This window comes from Pteropus alecto, unplaced genomic scaffold, assembly GCF_000325575.1.
Source record: "Pteropus alecto unplaced genomic scaffold, ASM32557v1 scaffold135, whole genome shotgun sequence".
Taxonomy (NCBI): Eukaryota; Metazoa; Chordata; class Mammalia; order Chiroptera; family Pteropodidae; genus Pteropus; species Pteropus alecto.
In genome coordinates this window covers 708,717-731,281 of record NW_006438076.1, presented here as the reverse complement: position 1 = coordinate 731,281, position 22,565 = coordinate 708,717, and the positions used below count along the sequence as shown (strand labels likewise).

Here is a 22,565-nt window from a genome sequence, read left to right as displayed (position 1 = left end):
GTGTTCCTCAAACTGGGGTTCAGAATAATCCATTTCTTCTTTTAAAAGAGAGCCACCCTTTATTTCAATTTGAGAATCACTGATCTGGCACAGGAGTGGAATTATCCTCTCTCCCGTATGGCTTCTCTTCCCTCCCAAGGCCTTCCTTAATGAGCTTTTTAACCTCAGTTCATCAAGATAAAATTTTTAGAGGTATGAGCAAGATTAGAAGACTACATGTATATTGTATATATTTTTAAATTGCCATTTATGAAATGCTTGTTTAATCCTCATGGCAACCCTATAAAGCATTTGTAATTAATCCATTTTAGAGAAGCAGAACCTGAGGTTCAAAATATAGAGTAACCTTTTGACTAAGATCACTCAGCAGAGTAAATGGCAGAGCTGGGATCTGAATCCAGGGCAACTGGATTCCAAATACCATGTTATAATCCCCAAAGTAACCTCAAGGCCCACGAAGGAACCCTATACCTTGCATAACTGTTCATCAGTATGTGCCAGGTGCACTGTTTTTGAAGTGGGAAGCCAGGCCAGCAGGTCAGATATCTGGTGAGGTCTCTGGCAAAGGTTAGGGTGGAGACAGTGGCAAACAAGAAGCTGGTTCTGAGCTGTAGGTTGGGAAGTTTCTAGAAGCAGAGCAGCCTTTCACAGGTGGGGCGCAGTGTCAAAGGCAGCATGGAAGTGAGCCCAGAGGAGAGCAGCCTGAGTTGGATTGGTGGCCTGTAGGCTCCTCCTCAAAGACTGAGCCAGTAGAAGCCAGGACCACAGAGAGAAAAGGGGTTTGGGGGGATCATGTAGCCCAATCCTCTGCCAACAACAAGGGTGCTGCGCCACACGTAGTCCTTCCTTGTGAGAGTCTGAGTGACGTCTCTCCCTCCTACTGGGCTTGGCTCTTTCTTAGGAAGTTCGGGGCTCTGGGTTTCAAAGTCCCTTTATTAGAGCTTTTCTCCCATGTTATCCTCGCTCTTTCAAGAAGCGGTCTGGAGCTAAGAGAAACTGCTGCTCTGAACACAAGCAGCCTTGGCCACTCCTAAGCTGAAAGGTCTGCGTTTAGAAGCTGAGTTTTCCAATGATAAACAGGATTAGATGCTGCCAGCCTACTCAGCAGCAACCAGAAATTCGATGAGAAGTTTCAGGGAAAATACATCTTTTTCCATCAAGTAATTGAGAGTGTGGCCCTATGTCATAGCGAATGAAGAGAAAGGCTCTTGTGTGCTGGTGTCACTGCATCGTTGGCCTCTGGGTGAGGTCATGACAAAGCGGAGAGCTACGTGTTGCCTGGGACACTAGGCCTTCAGACAGGGAACTGTACGCGTCAGAGCAGAAAGAAATGTCTTGCCTGAGACGTCTGGCCATATTTCCAAGACTGTTTAAAAGCTTCACACAGAAACTGAGTTAACACTGGGATGTCTACGAGGAGGTCATCTCCAGAAAAAGTTTTCTCCTTCTAGCAGAAACTTTTCAGAAAAAAAATCTCCATGCTCATATTTCTCTACCCAGGGAGGCTCTCCTGGAATCTAAGAGGCCATTTAGTGTCAAATTCGGCCACACTGAGCATCACATAATAGAGATACTGTTCAGGCCATTATATACATGAGACAGAATCCTCCACAATGCCTGGCAGTACCCAGATTCTTCACAACAAGGCTCTGGTCTCTGTCTGCTTTGGCAAAAATTGATCTCAGAACTGTCTGAAAACAAACTCCAGGCAAACCCCTTTTGGCGACTCCTCTGGAAAAGAATCACAATAAGATGTGTCATTTTGGTACTCTATAAAGCTAGGGGGCGACAGCCTTCACTGAAGTCAAAAGTGAGTTTGTCAGAATCTGTGCTTTTCTGCTGATGAAGCCATCTGCCACCACACGAAAGTTCTGAGATTGTCAATTTGTCTGCACGTCCCTAACAGTCACATTTTTGAACCCCATGCCCTAAGCTTGTGTTTTCAGAAGTCAGATCTCAGAAAACAAATAACAGGCACCATATTCAGGGCAAAGTGGAGGAGCTCAGTGCATACTCAGGTTGCTTCGCAGACCCACCGGAGAACTCTCCACACGCTGACCAGCAGCCAGGAGTCAGGGAGCTGTGACGCAGCCAGGGCTCAGGCCAGGGAGGGATGTCATTTGTGCAGAAATGTGAGTAGCTGGGTTAATTTCCTGAGCCAGGCTTTGTTTTGGTTATAAGTATATTTTTGTTTGCATGTCTGGGACTACAGCTGACCACACTGCCAAATTTTCACTTGCATGACTTCTGGTAGGAGAAAAAAAAGTTTCATCTCGACAATGACATTAAAAACATATAAAGTAAAATGCAGGCCACTTCGGTAAGTGGCAGCCAGTCCTTGACTTCCCTGTGAGGATAAGTTTTAGCCTCTGCCTTACAGCAGGTGAACTGTTGTCCATTATGTTTAGAGGGCACACAGGGTTCATGCAGTCTGCACTCCTCGTCACCCAGACTTAAGTCACCTAGAGACCACTTAGTGAGGAAAAAATCAGGGTAGAGGCCTCAAATTTTCTTCAGCTAGTGAAATAGTGAGCAATAAAAGGAAGCGTGTATGTTTAGCGAGGAGAAAATATTGGCCCAGTCTATTCATTCATTCAACAAATATTTATTGTGTGCTTGCTCTGGGATAGATACTCTTCTAGGTGCTCGATTATATCAGAGAACAGAAGAAAGATCCCTCCCCTTGTAGACCTGACATTCAGCTGGGAGATGCAGACAATAAACAACAATCGTGAATTAATTACTGATTAGATTAAGTGATCAGTGGTAAAATAAGAAGTAGAACAGAGTAAAGAGGTTGAGAGGAGGGGAGGGAGAAGTTGATATGTATTGGGTAGGGCTGGCAAACATGTTTCTGGGTCCAAACATTCAGAAGTCAGATCTCAGAAAACAAACAACAGGCACTATATTCAGGGCAAGGCATATGATGCAAATAATAGTATTAATTGCTAACAGTTTCCATGGCTGACTCGGTGCTAGGCACTGTGCCAGGCATTTACTTGGATATCTCATTTAATCTGCAAAGCTGCCTGGGTTCTCTGAGTCTCCAAGGCAGTATGCTAGACCTTGGTTCTTGGCTTTGACCTTGTCCATCTTTATGCTTTGTCTTTGCAGTAAGACTTACTTCAGAAATACTGGTTTTATTTAAATCTTACATTTAGTGGATGTCCCCACGAAACCCCAGTGCCCACAGAGTGCTTTTGTAAAATTCCTCAGTAATGGACTTGGTTTGTCCTTCGTGGATACAAGTGCCAGTGGCAGGACTTTCCATGCAAATAGGTGGAGATGAAAAAGCAATGGGAGTGAGACTTGTGGTCTTTGTTGCTCAGATTCCACACACTGCTCCTTAACAGTTGGCTAAAGACACCAGCCTCCAGCATGGCCCTTTGCTATTAACATCTCTCTTAACTTCATCTTGAGGACACAATTCAGACGGATTGCTACTAGCTTCTCTGTCTCTACTGCTTCCTGTTCTCCTACTAGAGGACTTAGGGGCTGGTTGGGAGCGCAATAATCCTCTCAGTTAGGCTCCCCACCCCCAACCCCTAGGTAGGCCTATGGGAGAATCGTGTCCTAACAGCTTTGCAGGTCCCAAGGCATTGCTGCCAAAATGGAGGCTGCTGAACACTTCCTGATAAGGCATCAACTTCAAACTTAGAGTTACAGACAACGGCAGCCATCAACCACCCTCTGTTGGTTACAGGGAATTCATCCATGCATTCTGTAACTTTTGCACATCTGCTCAGTCTCTGGAGCTAGAATGAAAGAATAGGTGGAAAAGTTGATAAGAAGTCAATGGTAATGATAGCCATAGCCATAGTTTGGGCTAAAAGAGATGGTTCTGAATGCATATAACATAGCTTTCATATAGAATGGAAGCCTTCAATAAACAAATGATTAAGTAGAAATATTGATTAGAAAACTATGAGACAGAGATTTTAACATTACAGCAAGTCAGAAGGCAAGTCAGGACTTCAAATAACACACACCAATTCCTGGAACTTAGCAATTTGTTTTTTTCTTTTTGCATGAATATGTCACCTTCTATTCCACTTTCTGTTCTGTTCCTGCTTGATTCACCTCCTCCAGGCGCTCCAACCCATTCTACACACCACCACAAGCTTCATTCTTCACCACACCCTGCTTTCACAGCATTGCTGCATGCCTAAAACATCTCTGAGCTTCCACTGGCTGTAACCCAAGGTCGTTAAGCTTGCCGAGCTGCCATTACATGGCCTTGAACATGACCTTGGCCCTCTCTTCTAGCCCCCTCTCCCTACCCGCCCCTCTACTTCAGTCACGCAGTTCCCCCATGGTTATCCCCCAGACATCACTTTCACATCTCACCACCCACTTCTTCCTTGTTCCTGTCTGCATTATTCACTCTCTTCTCTCAAAGAAGGTCTTACCCAGGTCATATGGCCCCAGTTATACTCCCCTCTCCCTCCTTAACCTTCAGCAGCCTTAATGTTTCCACCACTTTTTAGTCCATTATCTATATTTCCTCACAATCTTAGTTATCTTCTCATATTTAAATGCAAGGACAGGGAATGCATTTCATATTACTTCAGGTCGACTCAATGGCTCAATGGCCAAGCACATAATACATTGCAGAAGTCACTCTGAAATAAATTATTGGATACCTAACCAGCATCCCCCCACCACATAAAAAACTTTGAAGAATTTCGCCTTTCCTTTGACTTATACCAGCATTTTACACACTGCAGACCCCTGCATGACAGCCCAGAAAATGCCCATGAGAGCATTCAACCTCATTCCAAGCTTGTAAACAAGTCGGGTTTTTGTTTTTGTTTTATGTTGTTTTTAAGCAAGCAGAATAATCTATTTGCAGGAAGAATTGTGGGGGGGAAAAGTCAAATAAAAATAAAAACAGACAACTTAAATGAGTTGATCTTTGTTTTCCTTATGTCCCCTTCCCTGCTCTTCCTCCCCCATCCCCACCACCCTCACTTTCTGTTTTGCTTTTCATGCCAGTTGCTAAAAACTGTAATTTAAAAACTGCACTGGCTTTTCCAGAGCCAGGAGGAATGTGCATCCGCACGTGGATTTTTCCACAAGAAAATTGTCCCTGTCTTTTGCTTCTTCTTAGCCAGAAACAATGAGAACAATCAGATGAGCCCATCCATCTTTGCAGTTCTTATTCTAATTTGTTTGAGAGGCTCAGAAGGGGTGGAGGGGATGGTTTGTGTTTCACCCTGTCAGGCTGTTGTTTGATGAGGTTTGTGCTCCATTTGTTCGGATGGTTTTCATGGTTTCTTTGTTGTTCATGGAAAGTCTTTGAAAGTCATAATTCTGTATCCTTAAGCTCTTCTGCTATTTCTGCTCAGTGTCTCAACGGGACTCACACCACGAGAAAGGAAAATGGGAAGTTTCTAGCCAATTAGGGAAGCCATTTCTGAACATGATTATGGAGGCATGTGAATTTTTTTCAAGAAAGAGGTTGGGATCACAAATGTTTGGGTTCAATGGAATAGATTCCATGGCAATTTTGAAGCAAGGTTCTAGTCATGTCCAGGCAGGAGGCATCTGTCTACCCCCTCATTTTTTTCAAGCCCCTGGCCTTTTTTCTTCTTACTGATCCTCAGGCCTAACCTTCTCCACTCTCAATTGAAAAGCATGAGAGGCCTGGGAGAGCCTGGAATGTGCTCACACCTCCGAGGTATCACCCACAACATCAGTGTGCTGAAGAAAGGGGCTGGAGTCGGCCACCTGAAACTTCATGGGCCTGAGCTTTCTTCCCACGGAGTCTTGAATCTGCCCATCTCTTCAGAGCTGCTATAGACATTTTTTTTTCTTTCCAAATTTGCATTAGTTTATATATGTAGACAACTTCACATATGTTGTCTCATTTGGTCATTACCTCTTAGTCCACTGGAACTGTTTTAATAAAACACCATTGATTCGAGTGGCTTATAAACAACAGAAATTTATTTTCCACATGTCTGGAGGTTGGAAGTCATGGTCGGGTTCTGGTGAGGTCCCTCTTCTGGACTGCAGACTGCTGACTTCCTGCTGTGTCTTCACATGGCAGGAAAAGGGAAAGCTGGCTCTACGACCTCTTCTTCTGAGGTCACTAATACCATCCCTCAGGGATCCACCCTCATGACCCAATTACCTCTCAAAGACCACGCCTCCTGATACCATCAGGTTGGAGATTAGATATAAACATATGAATTTGGGGGAACATAAACATTCAGTTCAAAACATTAGCACGACTCTATAAGGTAGATAAATCATGTAAATTTTTATTTTTATATTAAAGTAGGTTGTCTTATGATTCATCCAAGGTCTCACAACAAATAATGCCAAGGACAGAACTTGAACCGATCCTCAGACTTCAGATTCAAGGTTCTTCCGGTTGGTTACTTAGGTTCCGAATCAGAGTGTCCGTGTTCCTTCCACTCACTCCACCCTTGCCCCAGGGAAATAGCACACTTCTGGAATTTAGTGATGCTTAAGAGCTAATGTTGCATTAACTTTCATTTCTCCTGGTTACTGAAAGGTCATCTTCGTGCAGCCTTTGTGAAAAGCAGGAGGTGCTGATATACAATTTGTTGTTTTTCATTAGATCCTTCTTACGACTCAGTCAGGAGAGGAGGATGGGGCAATAACATGAATTCTGGCCTCAACAAAAGTAAGTAAACGCCACTCTGCCTTTGGGAGGAAAACATTTTTCCAAGGACGGGGTAGAAAACAGGGTCATGGGTTAAAAAAGGATAGGAATGAGGATTTGTTTTCCTGTTTTTTTGAGTAAACATCAAAATTAACTGCCAATTCAGGGCCCATCAGTGATACCCACTCTTTGAAAGAAGGTGTGGGATTTTCGTTCGACATTTTGAGTTTTGTTGCGTTGCCTTTGGTTTTGGAATTATTGAAGTCAGGTTTCTCTGGACAAGGCTCTGTGTGAGTAGAAGGTCACTGGATTTGGATTCTGTCATTTAAATGATGAAAATGACTCTCTATAACCTTGCTCCTGAAACTGTGGAGGCTTGGTCATTCCAACATCACTATCCCTATTTCATGAAAGGCTAAGATGGAGGATAACCTTATGAGGAGATGGAAGGAGTCTGAGACATCAAATTGAGTTGATGTCTGACCCAAAATCTCCCATTAAGAGAGGAAGGAAAGAGAAGATTCAAACTCCTGAACCAGAATGTGTCAATCTTGCTATCTCCAGGAAGTAAAATACCAAGCACACGAATGGATGGCGAAGGGAATTCTTTCCAGAAAGAGGTTAAGATTACAAATTAATATTCCAGCAATAACCAAGATCTCTTTCAATATATGTGTTAATTACTTGTTTACTATGTGCCCAGCACTGGACACTCTGGGGTTTACAAAGATGAATCAGGCATGGACCAGCAGGGGAGAGGGATCATGCACACAAATCACTCTTCATCCGGGTGGTACTGAGGAGGTACTGTGGACCTGGGAGCATTCAAGTTGGCTCTCGAGGAGAGGCAGGATTAGGACTTGCAGAGATGAAGAGAACAGACCCTTCCAGAAGTGGGGGCCAGGAAAAGACATCAAGGTCCACATGTCTGACAGTCAGCGAGGACTCCAGTTTCTAGAATTTAGGATGCTTGAAGGGAAAGAAGTCTGGAAAGGTAAGGAAGGGGGCACGAGGGACACTATATAGACAGACCTTCATTTTTTAGTCAATGAGGAGTCACTAAGGTTGTTGGATGGTGGAGTGAGATGGCTAAACCAGCTACATAACATATAATGGGTCAGTAGGAAGAGAGAAGAGTGGTGAAGATACAGTCAGACCAGGCCTGTGCAAGAAACAATGAACATCTGAAATGGAGAAGCAATGACAAGAATGGAAGATACCATTCCCGTGAGAGATACCATGGCAGGAACTCACGAGACATGGAAACACAGGAAGCAGGGGATCTTCGCCCAAATGTCACCTTCTCATTAATTGCCCTTCTAAACTTCCTATTTAAAAAATGAAATCCATAGCCCCAATACCATAAGAAGTGCTATACTGTGTGTTTATTATTGTTTATCACTGTCTGCCCCATTAATATGTAAGTTCTACCAGGAGCTGCTGGTTCATTGTGATCTCTAGCACCAAGAATAGTGCCAACACATAGTAGGTTCTAGAGAAATATTTATAAAATAAAATGAATAAATTAGTGAGTAAAGAATGAGTGAATGAATGAATGAATGAGAAAGCAAATTTATCTTCCTTCTGGAGGGTGTTTGACAAGATGTTTCTCTCCTCTCATGGGTAGTGGCCCCACTTACCATATTTCTTTTTCTCTTGCCACAGGTCCCCCCCTTGCGGGAGCACAAACAATGAGTAAGAATACTGAACAACGGCCCCAACCAGGTACCTGTCCATGATGTATAATCCCTCTTCTGCTTTTTATGCAACTGTTGATTCCATGTAGTCAACTGAAGAGGATTTAAACAATATGCTTCATTCGTCATCACTTTTCTCTTCCACAGAGGGTCTGTGTTTGACTCTCAGTAATAGATCCGTGAATCAAGTAACAGGCACTGAAATCACGTAGAGACTTGTTAAATATCAGAGGTGAAAGGAATATTAAAGATGAAATGTTCCAATGCCTCATTTTGTAAAATAAAGAAACTGAAGCCCAGAGAAGTGAAGCGATTTACTAAAAGCCATATAGCTAGTTTATGAGGGCTATAGCCCCACCTTCCCAAGTTGCTCTCCAAGCCTTTTATGTGTCACCAAACCTTACTTTCAGAAATACTCTCATTCTGTGATGGATCTACTTAACAATTTAGGCATGGGAACTTTTAAAGCCATGGAATTGGACATTCTCGGTATTGGAAAGGAGCTTAAAGACATCTAGGTCTATAGCATCCTTCTGTTACATCTCAGTCTTATGATTACCTCACCTCTACCTGAATACTTATAGCAACAGGGAGTTCACTACCTAGCTAGACTTAATTCCACTCTTTGAGCCAAAATCCCCCTCCCTGTAACTTTTCATTCAAGCTTCCTAGTTTACCCTCTGGAGAAATCATGCTCTTTCATATACCTGAAAGTGGCTCTTGTGCCATCTCCCCGTGCCAGCCGTGGCTTCTTTATGTGACACAGCTGAGAGTAAGTTCTGAACAAGCCATTTGCTTAAGGATGGGCAGACACTGTTTTCCATCTCCACTGAAGACAGAGCAATAGAAAATTGACTTACAATTCATCAGGAAAGTTAAGAAAGAACTTGCTGACTATGAAATACAAGCCAGACAGAGAAGATTTGATATAGAGGATTTAAAGAATCCCTAACAACAACAAAATCAGACATGACCTGCCAAAAAAATTTTATTCGTCACACTGTATATGAAAAGAATAGGCCAAATGGCCTTAAAGACTCTTTGAGTTAATTTATGGCTACAAGTAGAATCCCCAGATCATGTTGATTTTTAAAAATTGAAATTATAACTGTAAAATTAGTAAAATTTTAACAAGCAGTTGACAACTTGGCCGAGTTGTAATCCAGCTCTCTACCGTGATTTCCTCACCTGAAAAAAAGATGAAAAACCTAACATAAAACCAATATTTCAAAGATTTTTTAATGGCTAAATAATCACATAAGTTTTAAGTAAGCTGAGATATCAATTACAGTCATTTTTTAGTTAAAATACAATTTCTGGTTAGTGTTGACACTTCTAAGCTTAAAAACCACAGAATATTGTTCAAGAAGGGAACCTAGGAATCTAGTAGCCCAACCCACTCACTTGGCAAGTGAGAAAACTGATACCCGGAGATTGTCCAATGAGTTATTTAGTTTATAACAGCTAGGGCTGGAACCCAGGCTACTTGATTTTCAGGCATATATTTTTTATGCTACATCAGAAAAACAGAGATGTGTAAAGTTTTTAGTAACAGAAGGAGCTATTAAAGACCAGTAATTATTAGACCTTCTTTAAGCCCATTTAATAATCCATGTTTACCTTATTCATTGTGCTTAAATATTAGTTCCTTTCCAAACAGTTTCATTACTCTAAGGTAATGACAGCATTATCTACAAATTGTAGACACCAAAAGCAAAAGAAATGATGTTGTTACTATTCCCTGTTAATACTGAGATAAACCATAACTGTGATCAAGAGCTTTTGAGGTCTGAAAATAAAAGCAGTCAAGTTGTCTGAAATTAGGCTTTCCTATGATACTGAAATAAAGTATAAACCCTTGGGGTATTCTTATTGTTAATGCTGTTGTTTTTATATTTTTAATAACAGTGAAGCAAATTTTCTTTTTTGTTTCTATAGATCCATATCAGATCCTGGGCCCGACCAGCAGTCGCCTAGCCAACCCCGGTGAGTTGACTTTGGCCTGCCAGGTTTTCTTTCCAGAATGTTCCATTGCTTTGTGAGATCACAGAGACCTCTGTCCTAAGTTCACACACCTGACTAGGAAGTAACGTGTACTTTTTTCCTTGAAACGTTCAACATCTGTTTCTCTCATGTACAAATGAGAGGTCATGGCTTGCTATTCAGTGGCAATAAATGCTCATTAGCTGAGGATGTTTCTGGAAAACGAGCATTAGCTCTGAGGTTTGGATTAGTCGTAAATGGCACATGTAGAAGTTTCAGTAGAAAAAGATGGGCCAGGGAGGTGGAAACAACTCCAGTGAGCTCTCAGTTATCTTCCTCGTGCAGGGTACAAGTGAATAAATATTCCAAAGGCATTTTATTCTTAACTTTCGAATGTGTTGCAGAGCTATCTGGTCTTATGAAAGAAATGTGTCCCTGAAAGGTTGCAGGTAAAATGAACTTGACAATATGTTTTAAGGGCTTATTATCACAAATAACTCTCAAGTGAGCTCTAAACCAAGAGCGCTGAGCATGTGAGCTGATAAGCCCTGTGCAGGAGTGAGGCCCGCACTTCTTCATCCCATTTTTCAGTGCCTGGCCCATTTTTCAGTGCCTGGCCATTCCTGCCCAGATGGAAAAGAAACCACCTAGGTCCCTCTCCAGTTGCTTTTCTCTCCGCCCATGTTCTTCTCTGTAGAACTCAAAGCTGAGAGCCAAGCTCTAGGGCTCAGCCAAGGATCATTCCAGGTCCTGTCTAGCCTAAAGCCTGTACCACACTTTCTCCCTGTGACCCTGACAGCAGTCCCCTGGCCCGACTCTTTTACTCTAATGGAGACTACTGGGGGGACTTCCTCACTTAGCACAGATTCATAGTGATTCAGGCCTTTATAGAAGAAGAGATTCAGAAGTCTTGCCAAGAAGGATGAGTGTGGCTTGCCCAAAAAATCATACAGCTAGTTTGGGGCCATCTCGTACCTGATTACCCGCAGTGCATTTTACTAGGCCTTGGGGCAAATTATTTTAAGGTCTAACCATGTTTATGATGCCAGTCTCAGTGACAAACAGAAAAGCAAGTCGATAATGAAAAGAAGGGGCTGTACAGTAGATTCTAAATGTAAAAGGAAATATAAAGATTTTCCTATAAAGAGTGAGAGGATCTCGCATTTTGGGAATTAGATTCTGACTTCCCCAGGCTGAAATATTCTGTTTTCTCCGGTTCGTCTCACCGTCTGCAGGAAGCGGGCAGATCCAGCTGTGGCAATTCCTCCTTGAGCTACTCTCCGATAGTGCCAACGCCAGCTGTATCACCTGGGAGGGGACCAACGGGGAGTTCAAAATGACGGACCCCGATGAGGTGGCCAGGCGCTGGGGGGAGCGGAAAAGCAAGCCCAACATGAATTACGACAAGCTGAGCCGGGCCCTCCGATACTACTATGATAAAAACATTATGACCAAAGTGCATGGCAAAAGGTATGCCTACAAATTTGACTTCCATGGCATTGCCCAGGCTCTGCAGCCACATCCAACTGAGTCATCCATGTACAAGTACCCTTCTGATATCTCCTACATGCCTTCCTACCACGCTCATCAACAAAAGGTGAACTTTGTCCCTCCCCACCCAACCTCCATGCCCGTCACTTCCTCCAGCTTCTTTGGAGCAGCCTCACAATACTGGACCTCCCCCACGGGTGGAATCTACCCCAACCCCAATGTCCCTCGCCATCCTAACACCCACGTGCCCTCACACTTAGGCAGCTACTACTAGAAGCTTAATCATCGGTGGCCTTCTAGCTGAAGTGCCATTCTTCACACTTCCTGGAATACTTTGGACTCGAAAGGACATATTTGGCCTTGAAGAGGAAACAAAACTGGATGTTCTTTCTTGTTGGATAGAACCTTTGTATTTGTTCTTTAAAAAACAATCCTTTTTTTTTTTTATGTTGATAATTTTTGCTTCCTCTACCTTGAACAAAGAGATGGATAATTCTGTGGGCCAGTAGGCCAGTTTGGATTCTCAATCTCTTATCATTTTATGAGTTGAATATTTAGATTACTGGAATGGTTGTATCATGGTTCAACAAAAGAAACTGTAAATTTTCTCTATCTTTTTATGACCAAAGCAGTTTCTTATCAATACACGGGTCATATCATGGACCTTGGAGGGTTCAGTATGATAAAGAATCATGGACTTAACCAGTTATGCTCTGGTTTGTTACTTAGTGAAAATAGAGGCAGGAAGCTTATAATCTTGTTTTAGGAAGATCAAATTCAGTGGATGGTAACTGGAACATTGGTTGTAAGGCCAGTGAAGTTTTCACCCAACTGGAATTTAAAAGAAAGAACATGTATGTGTATTTAAGAAACCATGGGCATTGCAAAATTTCTCTCAGTGGGTAATATGTACTATGCCGACCATTCTCTCTATAAATAGTCAGGATATGAACTAAGAAATGTTAATGCAAATGCAGACATTCCTGAAAGACAGAGAATTAAATAACTTTTTTTTTTTTTTTTTAAATAATGACAGTGAGTCCCAGCACTTAGAAAAGTCTTAGGGATTTCTAAAAACAAACAGATCCGCAAGCGCTGTGCGCTTGTCAGACCATCAGTCCAGAGTCACTCATTCAGAAGGCAACTTACTGTATAAATTATGCAGAGTTATTTTCCTATAGCTCACAGTATTAAAAATAAATAATTAAAAAATTAAAAAGAATAAATAAACGAGTTGACCTCGGTCACAAATGCAATTTTACTATCAAATCAGTGGTTGTTATTTTTTTAAATGTAATTTGTACATCTTTTGTCAATCTGTACATTTGGGCTGTTTGTACGTTTTTATAACTGGTTTTTAAAATGCATAGTGTCACTATTGCTGAAAAGAACATAGGATGTTTAAGTCACTGACTTACTAGAAAGAGATGCACTGGTGCAGTTATTTAACAGACATGCACGAACAAGCAAAGGCAATCCATTTAAATCTTTATGCTTAGAAATGTTTGAAAGTAACCGTACTGCAATCATCACAACTTTGAAAAGAACAATCAAACCTTCCCTTGTGTACATGAGGGATTTTCCTGCCTATATATGCAACATATTTTTTAGATATTAAAATATATATAATTTTGCAGGTAATCGTTGACTTTTTTTAAACTATATTAAGTGTTAAGCTGACAACTGTCAATGAAGACTATGTTGTAAAATAATTTGACTAAATAAATTGTGCCTTTTTCTCTCAGAACTAAGGACATTGTTTTCTTATTTATCCCTTATTAGGTCAAAGGGTTTTCCCAGAAGAAGTTTTCTATTTACCTCTCGCACCATGAAGATTTTTCAAATATACATACTGCATTACAGTAGAAAGTGCAAAATCAATATGGTTTTGATTATTTTTTGTGTTAGGGTTCTCAAGAGGAACAAAATCAGAAACCAGTATTAGATTAGATCGAGATCGAGATCGAGATGATAGAGCTAGAGATATGAGAGAGAGAGAGAGAGAGAGAGAGAGAGAGAGAGAGAGAAAGAGAGAGATTGATGATGAGGAATTGACTTAGGTGATTATGGAGGCTGAGAAGTCCCATGGTCTGCTGTCTGCCAGGTGGAGACCCAGGAGAGCCAGGGATATAGTTCTAGTCTAAACCCAAAGGCCAGGAGAGCTGATGGTGTAAATCCCAGACCAAGTGCAGTAGAAAAGGAATGTCCCAGCTCAAGCAGAGGGGTGATTTCCTTCTTCTGTGTTTTTGTTCTATTCAGACTCTCAGTGGATTGGTTGATGATACAGTGGAAAAGGCAATCTACTTCACTAAATCCACCAATTCCAATGCTAACTCCTCTGGAAACACTCACACGTACATACCCAGAAATAATGTTTGATATGGGCACCCTGTGGCCCAGTCAAGTTGGTAGTTAAAATTAACCTTCACATTGTTGATGATGTTTGCAGAGATTTTTTTTAATGTTATTTAAATTTTTCTCCAGCCTAAAAGAGTTTCATAGGATGACAGCCACGGCCATGAATAATCTGTGTCCAAGAACCAGAACCAAGCAGACAGGCCCATCTAGGATAGACCCAGACTTCATTCTGTTGCATCCACCAAGCTTCTCAAACCCAAATGGCTGTCCTCCTGATATTCTAGCAGAGAATAAGATGGCCCAGCTTCCTCTGGTCCCATGCCCGGATTTTATGGTCCATGCAGATTTTTAAGGTCCCAAGGAAGACCCTGATTCAAGTTCCTTCACTGTTAAGTAGCTTGTTTCAGTCCCTCTCTTTTATAATGAAAGAGAATGAGGCCTGGAAAGTCCTTGATATTGTGAGGAATTAGACTATAATAGTCCCTAGGCATTACTGAGTACCTTCTAGATAATATGTCTACCTAGATAAAATGTGATGTGCTCCAGAAAGATGGTCTCCAATTTCTTTTTTAATTTGCACCCATCCATTAAAAAATGTGTTAAGCCAATATTCTCAATATATGCACACTGATTTGTGAATCATATATGCAAACTGTTACATTATCATTATTTACATTATAAAACAAACACAAAATAGAACATTTTAAAGAGTAATATAAAAATAAATCAAAACTGAAATTCTAATGTTTTCTTCTATTTTCTTTATATTGCATATCTCCTACTGCCATCACTCAACAAGAAAGTTAGTCTTTAGAGGAATCAATGTATATGTACACATCTGTCAGGGTTTTCTATTGACTTTTAAGAAAGGAGAAAATTAAAACTTGGTATTAGGGGCTCAAGAAAGAGAGAAATCATGAAGGTCAGGTATGTTTAAGAATAGTTTAGCTGAATTCTTTTGGAAGTCTCCATCTCATCCAAGCAATTTTGCCATCAATCTGCAAAGTATTCATTGGGGTAAATGGAGGCACATAAAGGATACTCGGTCCATTGGGAGTTCTCCCTATAAAGAGGGTTTCTTTATATATCCTTGTTCACCTAAAAATAAAAAAGGCCTTTCAAAATGAGAGGAAACAGTTATTGAGATCAATAAAAATAGCTATTCGGGGAACACTGATTCAAGCAGAAGCCCAAATAGTGTTCCAATTAGAAGACAAAGGCAATGGGTGTTTATAAAAAGGGGAAGGGGAAGGGGAAGGGGAATAATTACATCAATGAAAGATATTTCTATTGATGCAGGTAACAAAACAGAGTGATACTAGTTCTAAGCAATGTTTTTAATTTTCAGTCTAGTAGTCATCAGCCCAATAGTCAGAATAACTGCTTTTTGTTTATCTTTGCAAACAGTTCCTTGGTAAACAAGGTGGGTTAGGCCCACTTTAAAGGTTCTTTTGCCCTGTTTTCACATTCCAAAGATCTGAGACATAAGATCTGCAAGGCAGTTACTCTGGCATGGCAGCTCTGGCTCCATTTTAAAGTGGCTCCGTTTATATTGTTATTTACACCCCATTCGAACACTGACTTACGTTCACCACTTCTACAAAGTCTTGGAACTTTGGCCAAATCTTGCCCCTTGAACTTGTTTCTCAGTGATTTATTACACATTTAGGGAGCTAGTCCACCCCCTAACAGGACCAGGACACCATTTTCTCCTTAAAAGCATTTGTATGGAGGAAAGGCTGGCATTTAGTCCCCTATAATGCCCAGATTTAGGATTTACTAGCTTACTCAAGGGCATCCAGCTGGCTAGTGGCAGAGGACAAACAAGATCTTTGCCCTCCTGGCTTCTAGTTCTGGATTTTCCCCATTCAATCATTCTGCAATGATGCCATGAAGTTTATTTATTCTAACAAACAGAGCGAGCCAAGTAGAGAGAAGCGTGGCACAGCTGTGAGCGGATCTACTGAATTGGTCTTCCCTGCAGTTTAGGATGCTGGCCAACAGCCCTTTTGAGCAGGAGGTCATATTTTTTAGCGTCAAAGAATATTGTTGACTCCTACGCAAAGGAAGCTATGTTTTCAATACCTCTTGTTGGGCAACATTTTTAATAGTCAATGACTGCCAGAATTTCAATAACACTGAAAATGATTATTATTTTATTCAACCAATAATATCTGCATGCAATTGAACAATGAATATGTACAATGTTTATTTAGTTCATGGGTAATTCATAAAGTATGAACCCTCAGATGGGGTGTGACTAATTTAGGCCAAATGAGAGCAAGAGGTTTTGGAACGCCAGGGCAGAAAGGAACATCTGTCTATCCTAAGCCAAGGTGCTGCCAGGCTAAGGCAATGGTTGTTGAGAGAATAAAACAAAAATAAGAAAAAAGAAAGAAAGAAAGAAAAAAGAAAATGCAGTGCTTTCCGTAAGTCATCTGTGGACTTGATTTCACACTCTAATTCCTTTAACATCCATTCATTAACAATCATCATCTAAACATGTCACCTTAAAAACTATTGAAAAGCTAGCACTTTGGGGAGCAACCCTTGAGACTGGCTGCCCTGCTGTCCGGCCCTGCTCCCTCATCTAGCTGGGGATCTGCCGCCAAGAGGTTCCTCCACCATTAACAGCAGTGCTGGGCTTGTGTCCAGCACTCTCTCAGGAGAAGGCAGTAAAAGGGTACTTAGTATCAATGGGAGAGAGAAGGAGGTAATAAAGAACTTGAATGGGGGGCCAGGAGGTTGGGGTCTGGTGAATAAACAGAGGCTTCAACTTGTATCCAGAAAGAACTTTGTGTTTTGCAAAAAGCTCACTGGACACTTCATCATATGGAAAGCTACTGAAATTGACACTGCACTCCTTCAGCCAGGGAGTCAGCTAAAGGATTATGAAAGGTCGACTGATTTCAAGACTACAAATCCCAGGCTCCCTTGGGGGACGAACACTTCAGAGAGGAAGTGGTTTAGCCAGTCAAATCTCTAGGGTTTCAGCCAATTGAGAAAGGATATGGAGGGAAGCTTTTAAAAGGAATGTCAGCTCACATGCCTGGGGTCTGTCTCCCTCTCACTCTTACTTGGCCTCCTGTCTAATTGTTTCAGTCTGTCTGAGCTGGTAAATTCCTAAGCACATAGTCAATTTACACTTAGCTTAAAAGCTCTAGGGGGAAACAGAAAAAGTTTCCAGTGAGACCACTCACTTACCTACAATTGCTAAACTAACCTTCTAGATTTTAACTGGTTACCTCATGTATTTTCTTAGTGAGAAGAGAAGCGATTTAGGTAGATAAATGAGCGAAGATGTAATGGGTTCGAATTCTGACCCCTCCACCTACCAGGCAACTTCTCTGTACCTATGAACCAGGGAGCTGAAAAATAACTGTCTCCTGCAAGAGTTCCTATGAGGTATTAGATGACACATGTGGAAAATCCTTTATAAATTACTGTATAGGAAGTATATATATAATCACTGCTATCTGCTAGTATTTGCTAGGTTTTTCCAAGAACTTTTATTAAGTCCTTGTTAACTGGTGGGCACTCTGTTTGGAGAGTTGAGTGCAGTGTAGTTTTTGTTTTGCGGTCAGAAAGGCATTTTCCAAATAAGTGAAAAGTGGGAGTAATTGGATTTTCCAGAGAGCCATTGCATTTTCCGCAAAGCCGGCCCCACCGTGCCCCTCTTGGGCTTCTGCCCTTCACTGGCTCTGTGTGCACCTAAAGTCCGCAGAGCATGCTGCCAAGCTTGAAGGTGCTGCAAGTAAAATAAGATTGTTATGAAGGAATGCTAAAAATGCACTTTGTCAGAAATTCTAGGTTGGGTTTCTCAATCAGCTGAGAAATAGAGGCTGGGAAGTGGGATTTTTTGCTTAGTAAGCTTGGATCCAGATTGTTTGCATAGCCAGAGCAGCCTGTAAGCTCCATGAGAGAAGACACTATTTCGTGTGCTGCGTAGGAGGCAGCACACGTTAGTTGGTCAGTAAATAAATGCTAAGTGAATACATGAAGAACAGGGATGGAGTCACAGAAACCAGGCTCTGAAGCCAAGCATTTCCACTGCCCTAATTTTAGCTTACTATCTCTGAGTTGGAGTTCCTATCTATTAAATGAGGATTATAGTCATAATCATACAAGGTTATCACAAAAGTTATATAAGATACTGTAAGTAAATATGTTTTGTATGTCAAAAAAGAACCATGAAAATGCAAGATTGTGTCTTATTTGATAGGCAGGTCCTCTTTATCATTCAAAAGTCTGTACGGATCTCTGTTCTCCTTTGATATCATAAGATAGAATTCAGTCATACTCCTCTATTCTAGTGCATGTTATGAATATACACTTTTAACTTAAAAAATTATAAAAGCTTGATACAGTCGAAACTTACAGAAAAGTTGGAACAGTGGAAAGAACATTTTCTATCGAAATATTTGAGGATAAGTCGCCAACTTGATGCTCCATCACGACCAAGCATTTTAGTGTGTATTTCCTACAAAGATAACATTCTCCTGTGTAATAAGAATCACGTATTGCTTTTAGTTATCACATTCTTTTAGTCTGAAACACTCCCAAGGTCTTTCCTTGACTTTTAGGACTTTGGCAACTTTGAATATTAAAAGCCAGTTATTTTGTAGCATGGCTTCTAATTTGGGATTGTCTGGTATTTCTTCATGACTAGGTTTAGGTTAGGCATCCCCGACAGGAACATCAGGAGTGATATAACTTCCTTCTCCTTGAAGCCTGCATGTGGCACACAATTTCAATTTATCTCATTATTAATGAAATTCATATTGATAATTTGATTAATGTGGTGTCTGCCAGCCTTCTCCACTGGAAAGTTACTCCTTTCTCCTTTGTAATTAATAAGGATCTTGTGAGAATATATGCCAGTCATTATGCTAAGGGCCGTATGCGTGTGTGTGTGTGTGTGTGTGTGTGTGTGTGTGTGTGTGTGTGTATCCCATTTATCATCAAATTTCAATGTATTCATTCATTTATTTATATCTCTAAAGACTCTCATGGTTTCCTATCTTATTCAGTGGATAAGATATGTTCTTATCATTATTTATTTTGAGGATTACATTGTCCCACTGGGAGGCCATTCAAGTTGGCTTCTGTGTCCCTTGACACGTTCCCATCAGTCTTTGAGCACTTCCTTGCTTTTCCCACAACAAAATATTTTGGGCTTCCATGTCCCAGCCCTGGAGTCAGTCATTTCTCCAAGGATTACTGGTGCTTTTTAGTAGAATATAATATCTAGAAGCCAATATCTGGGAGCTAGGTATGCTTGTTGCTATTGCAGTACTGCTTCTCTCAGGCCCTCTCAGTGGACAGAGCTAGACAACATATGTTTACACACACACGCACACACACATCACATATACACAGACACTCATATACATACATATGCTGCATTAGTCAGGGTTTCCAAAGAACCAATATGACACATATATGAAAACTTTATTATAGGAATTGACTCAGTCAATTACAGAGGCCAAAAAGTCCCACGATCTGCCATCTGCGAGCTGAAGAACCAGGAGAGCCAGTTTTTAATTCAGTCTAAATGAGTCTGAAAGCCTGAGAATGGGAAGCCAATGGTGTAAGCCCCAATCTGACTCTGAAAACCCAAGAACCAGAAATGCCAATGTCCAAGGACAGAAGAAGGTGGATGTCTCACCTCAAACAGAGAAAAAAAGGTTACCTTTCATCCCCTTTTTGTTCTATTCAGGCCCTGAAAGGATTGGATGATGTCCACTCACATTGGTGAGAGCGATCTTTACCAGTCTACTCTTTCAAATACTAATCTCTCCTGGAAGCACCCTCCCAGATACACCCAGATATAATGTTTTGCCAGCTATTTGGGGATCCCTGAGCCTGACCAAATCTACACATAAAATTAACCATCATATATATATATGCATAGAAATTTAGATATGGACAGATTAGATAGATAGATAGATAGATAGATAGATAGATAGATAGATAGATAGATAGAGAGAGAGAGATAGATAGAGATAGATTTCTATATCTACGTATATTGAAAAACTGGAGTTTACTCTGATGGATCTATTTCCAGTCTAACACCACAGGCTTTCTCCTTTCTCTATTTGTAATTCTCTTATCTGACAATAAGCAATATGGTTTCCATGAAGCATACTAAATGTACCCACTTAACGATCCTTCTGCATGTAACCAGTCTCCCATCTCTGTTGCACCCCCATCCCCAGGTGACATGTTCCTTATTCCTTTCCCTGCTTTGGCTCTCAATTTCCACCTGTCCATCCCCACTCTATGGGCACTCTCCCTACCCTACCCTAGGCTGTGCCTAGCGTGTCCTCCTCACCCAGTTCAAGCCCTGATACCCATGAGAGGCTGCTGCCCTAGTCCTCCCTGGGTGTTCTCCTCTTTACTCCGCTTGGGCACCACCCCCACACTCCAGGACTCTTCATGCGGATGTCATTCTCATCCTATTTAGGCGCTGATGTCACCACACTCTGATACTTACCTTGCTCTGCTCCACCTATTCAGGAATAAATACTCCAGATGGGGAAGCAGAAGGAAAGGAAGGGAAAGGAAAGAGGGAAAAGAAGAGAAGTGGAAAAAGGGAAGATCCGTGAATATACGTTTAAAACTACACAAATCTCACTGATGAGTGTATGTTTGGCTGTAAGTGGACACAAGGAACCACAAGATTCGTTATTTTGTGGGTTCGCCTGCCTCTGCCTCTCCTCCCCTCCACCCCCACCACCACACACACACGTCCTTTCGTACTTTCTGATATGCAGGATCTGAAGAGCAGTAGAGAAAGGAGAGGAAGGGATGGGAGTTAACCAGAGAGGCCAATGAGCTAGGAGATAGTTGGGAATGGGGGTAGGTGGAGAAAATGAAAAAAAAAAAATCTTATACTAGTATCCAGGGGAGAGATCGGAAGGGAGCAGAGGACAGGATAGGGTTGGTGAGTGTGGAAAAGCAATATTCTGGGATATGCTGCTAGTGTTTTTTGCTTGAAGCTGGGGTAGAGAATGGCATGACTTTTGTTGTTACCTTTGGTTGTTGGGTGGTGCTCAGACACAGCAATTAGAGACGTCAGGATCTACTACATTTAAAGGTCTTTGTCCTCCATTAGACTATAAGGACACGAAGGGCAGGAACTGTGTCTAATTTCTTCTCTTGAATTCCTAGCACCTAACAAGTGCCTGGCTTTAGAAAAGGGTCTGATCCATGCCTGTTGTTTGTCAAACTGCACCCGCTGGGCAGAAATGTCTGAAGTCCAGCTGCTCCGTCACGGTTAACTCCAGAGAGACACAGAGAAAATAAAACATATGAGAGAGACAGTTAAAGTGTAAGCCCAGAGCGCTGCTATAATTTGCAGGTGATTTCTGCTGAGTCAGGGTTTGGGGGCTAATTGGTTTCCCCAGAAGATTTCTTTCTCCACTGATTGTGATAGTTCTCTGAGGCTCTGGCTTTCAGAAATGTTTAATCAGACATCACATGTATTCTAGCAATACTTTCCAGACACTCAGCTTTTCCTGACAAACTTCTCTTTCTTTGTTCTTCCTGTCTTTTCAGGAACTTCTACTTATCTAGTGTTTTTCAGAGTAACTCAAAGTTTTGTCATTAAAAAAAAATACAGAACATATGACCACCAGAAAACCAATTTGTATCTATTTGAGAACTTTAAAATGTGGAGAATGCAGACTCTATCCAGAGGTACTCAATCTATAGGGAAGAAATATGAACCTGCCACTAATTTCTGAAAAGTAAAGTTAGTTGGATTGTAGCTTAAACCTGCCTTTAAAAGAGTGTTCATGATGATTCTCAGTCTTTTCCTTTGACACTGCATCTTTATAAATGTCAGTGATTACCTGATCAGAATCCAAGACACAAAACTCTAATGAGTCTAATTTTTCAAGTGGTTTCAATCCAGCAACCAGATCCTGGGGTTGCTGGTTACACTCACAGCCAACTCTCGAAGGAAGGTTTTAAGCAGATGGGAGTGAAGAGGGCGCAGTAGAGGAAAGCAGGGTTTCCATCCCCACGATGACCATCACGGCCAAGGACACAGTCATCCCTCAGTTGCATGCTTAGGAGATTTGCATTCCTAGAAGATGCTAGCCTTTTACCTATGGAGAGGTTTGATTAATTCCAAGAAGGACATGCTGAGCAAGGTTTTCAGAAAACTCTGGAAGTGCCATAAAAATCATATTCACATACAATGTACACTGAGGTTAAATCTTACTTTGCAAGAAATATCTAGTTTTCAAGAGATTTTCAGATATTCAGGTTGTTGAGGGTTAATTACAAATGGCCCCACGGCTTTACATTGGCAAATACCCAAAAGACAACAGAAGGGAAATTGGAGTCTAAACTACAGCATGGCCTTGTAACTCACATGCAGTAGGTCTCTGAAG

The 22,565-nt window shown here is 41.3% G+C and overlaps 1 protein-coding gene across 7 annotated transcripts in view; it reads left to right on the top strand.

Annotated features, from left to right (window-relative positions):
• Nucleotides 1-13,549, top strand: part of FLI1 (Fli-1 proto-oncogene, ETS transcription factor) — a 113,615-nt gene extending 100,066 nt beyond the window's left edge. For all 7 annotated transcript variants that reach the window (XM_015592057.2, XM_025049142.1, XM_025049144.1 and 4 more), the window contains exons 6-9: nt 6,590-6,655; nt 8,300-8,359; nt 10,270-10,317; nt 11,550-13,549. In XM_015592057.2, the coding sequence (XP_015447543.1) occupies nt 6,590-6,655; nt 8,300-8,359; nt 10,270-10,317; nt 11,550-12,079 (704 nt within the window). In that variant the 3' untranslated portion in view covers nt 12,080-13,549. The remainder of the gene's footprint in view (nt 1-6,589; nt 6,656-8,299; nt 8,360-10,269; nt 10,318-11,549) is intronic.
• Nucleotides 13,550-22,565: the final 9,016 nt, after the last annotated feature.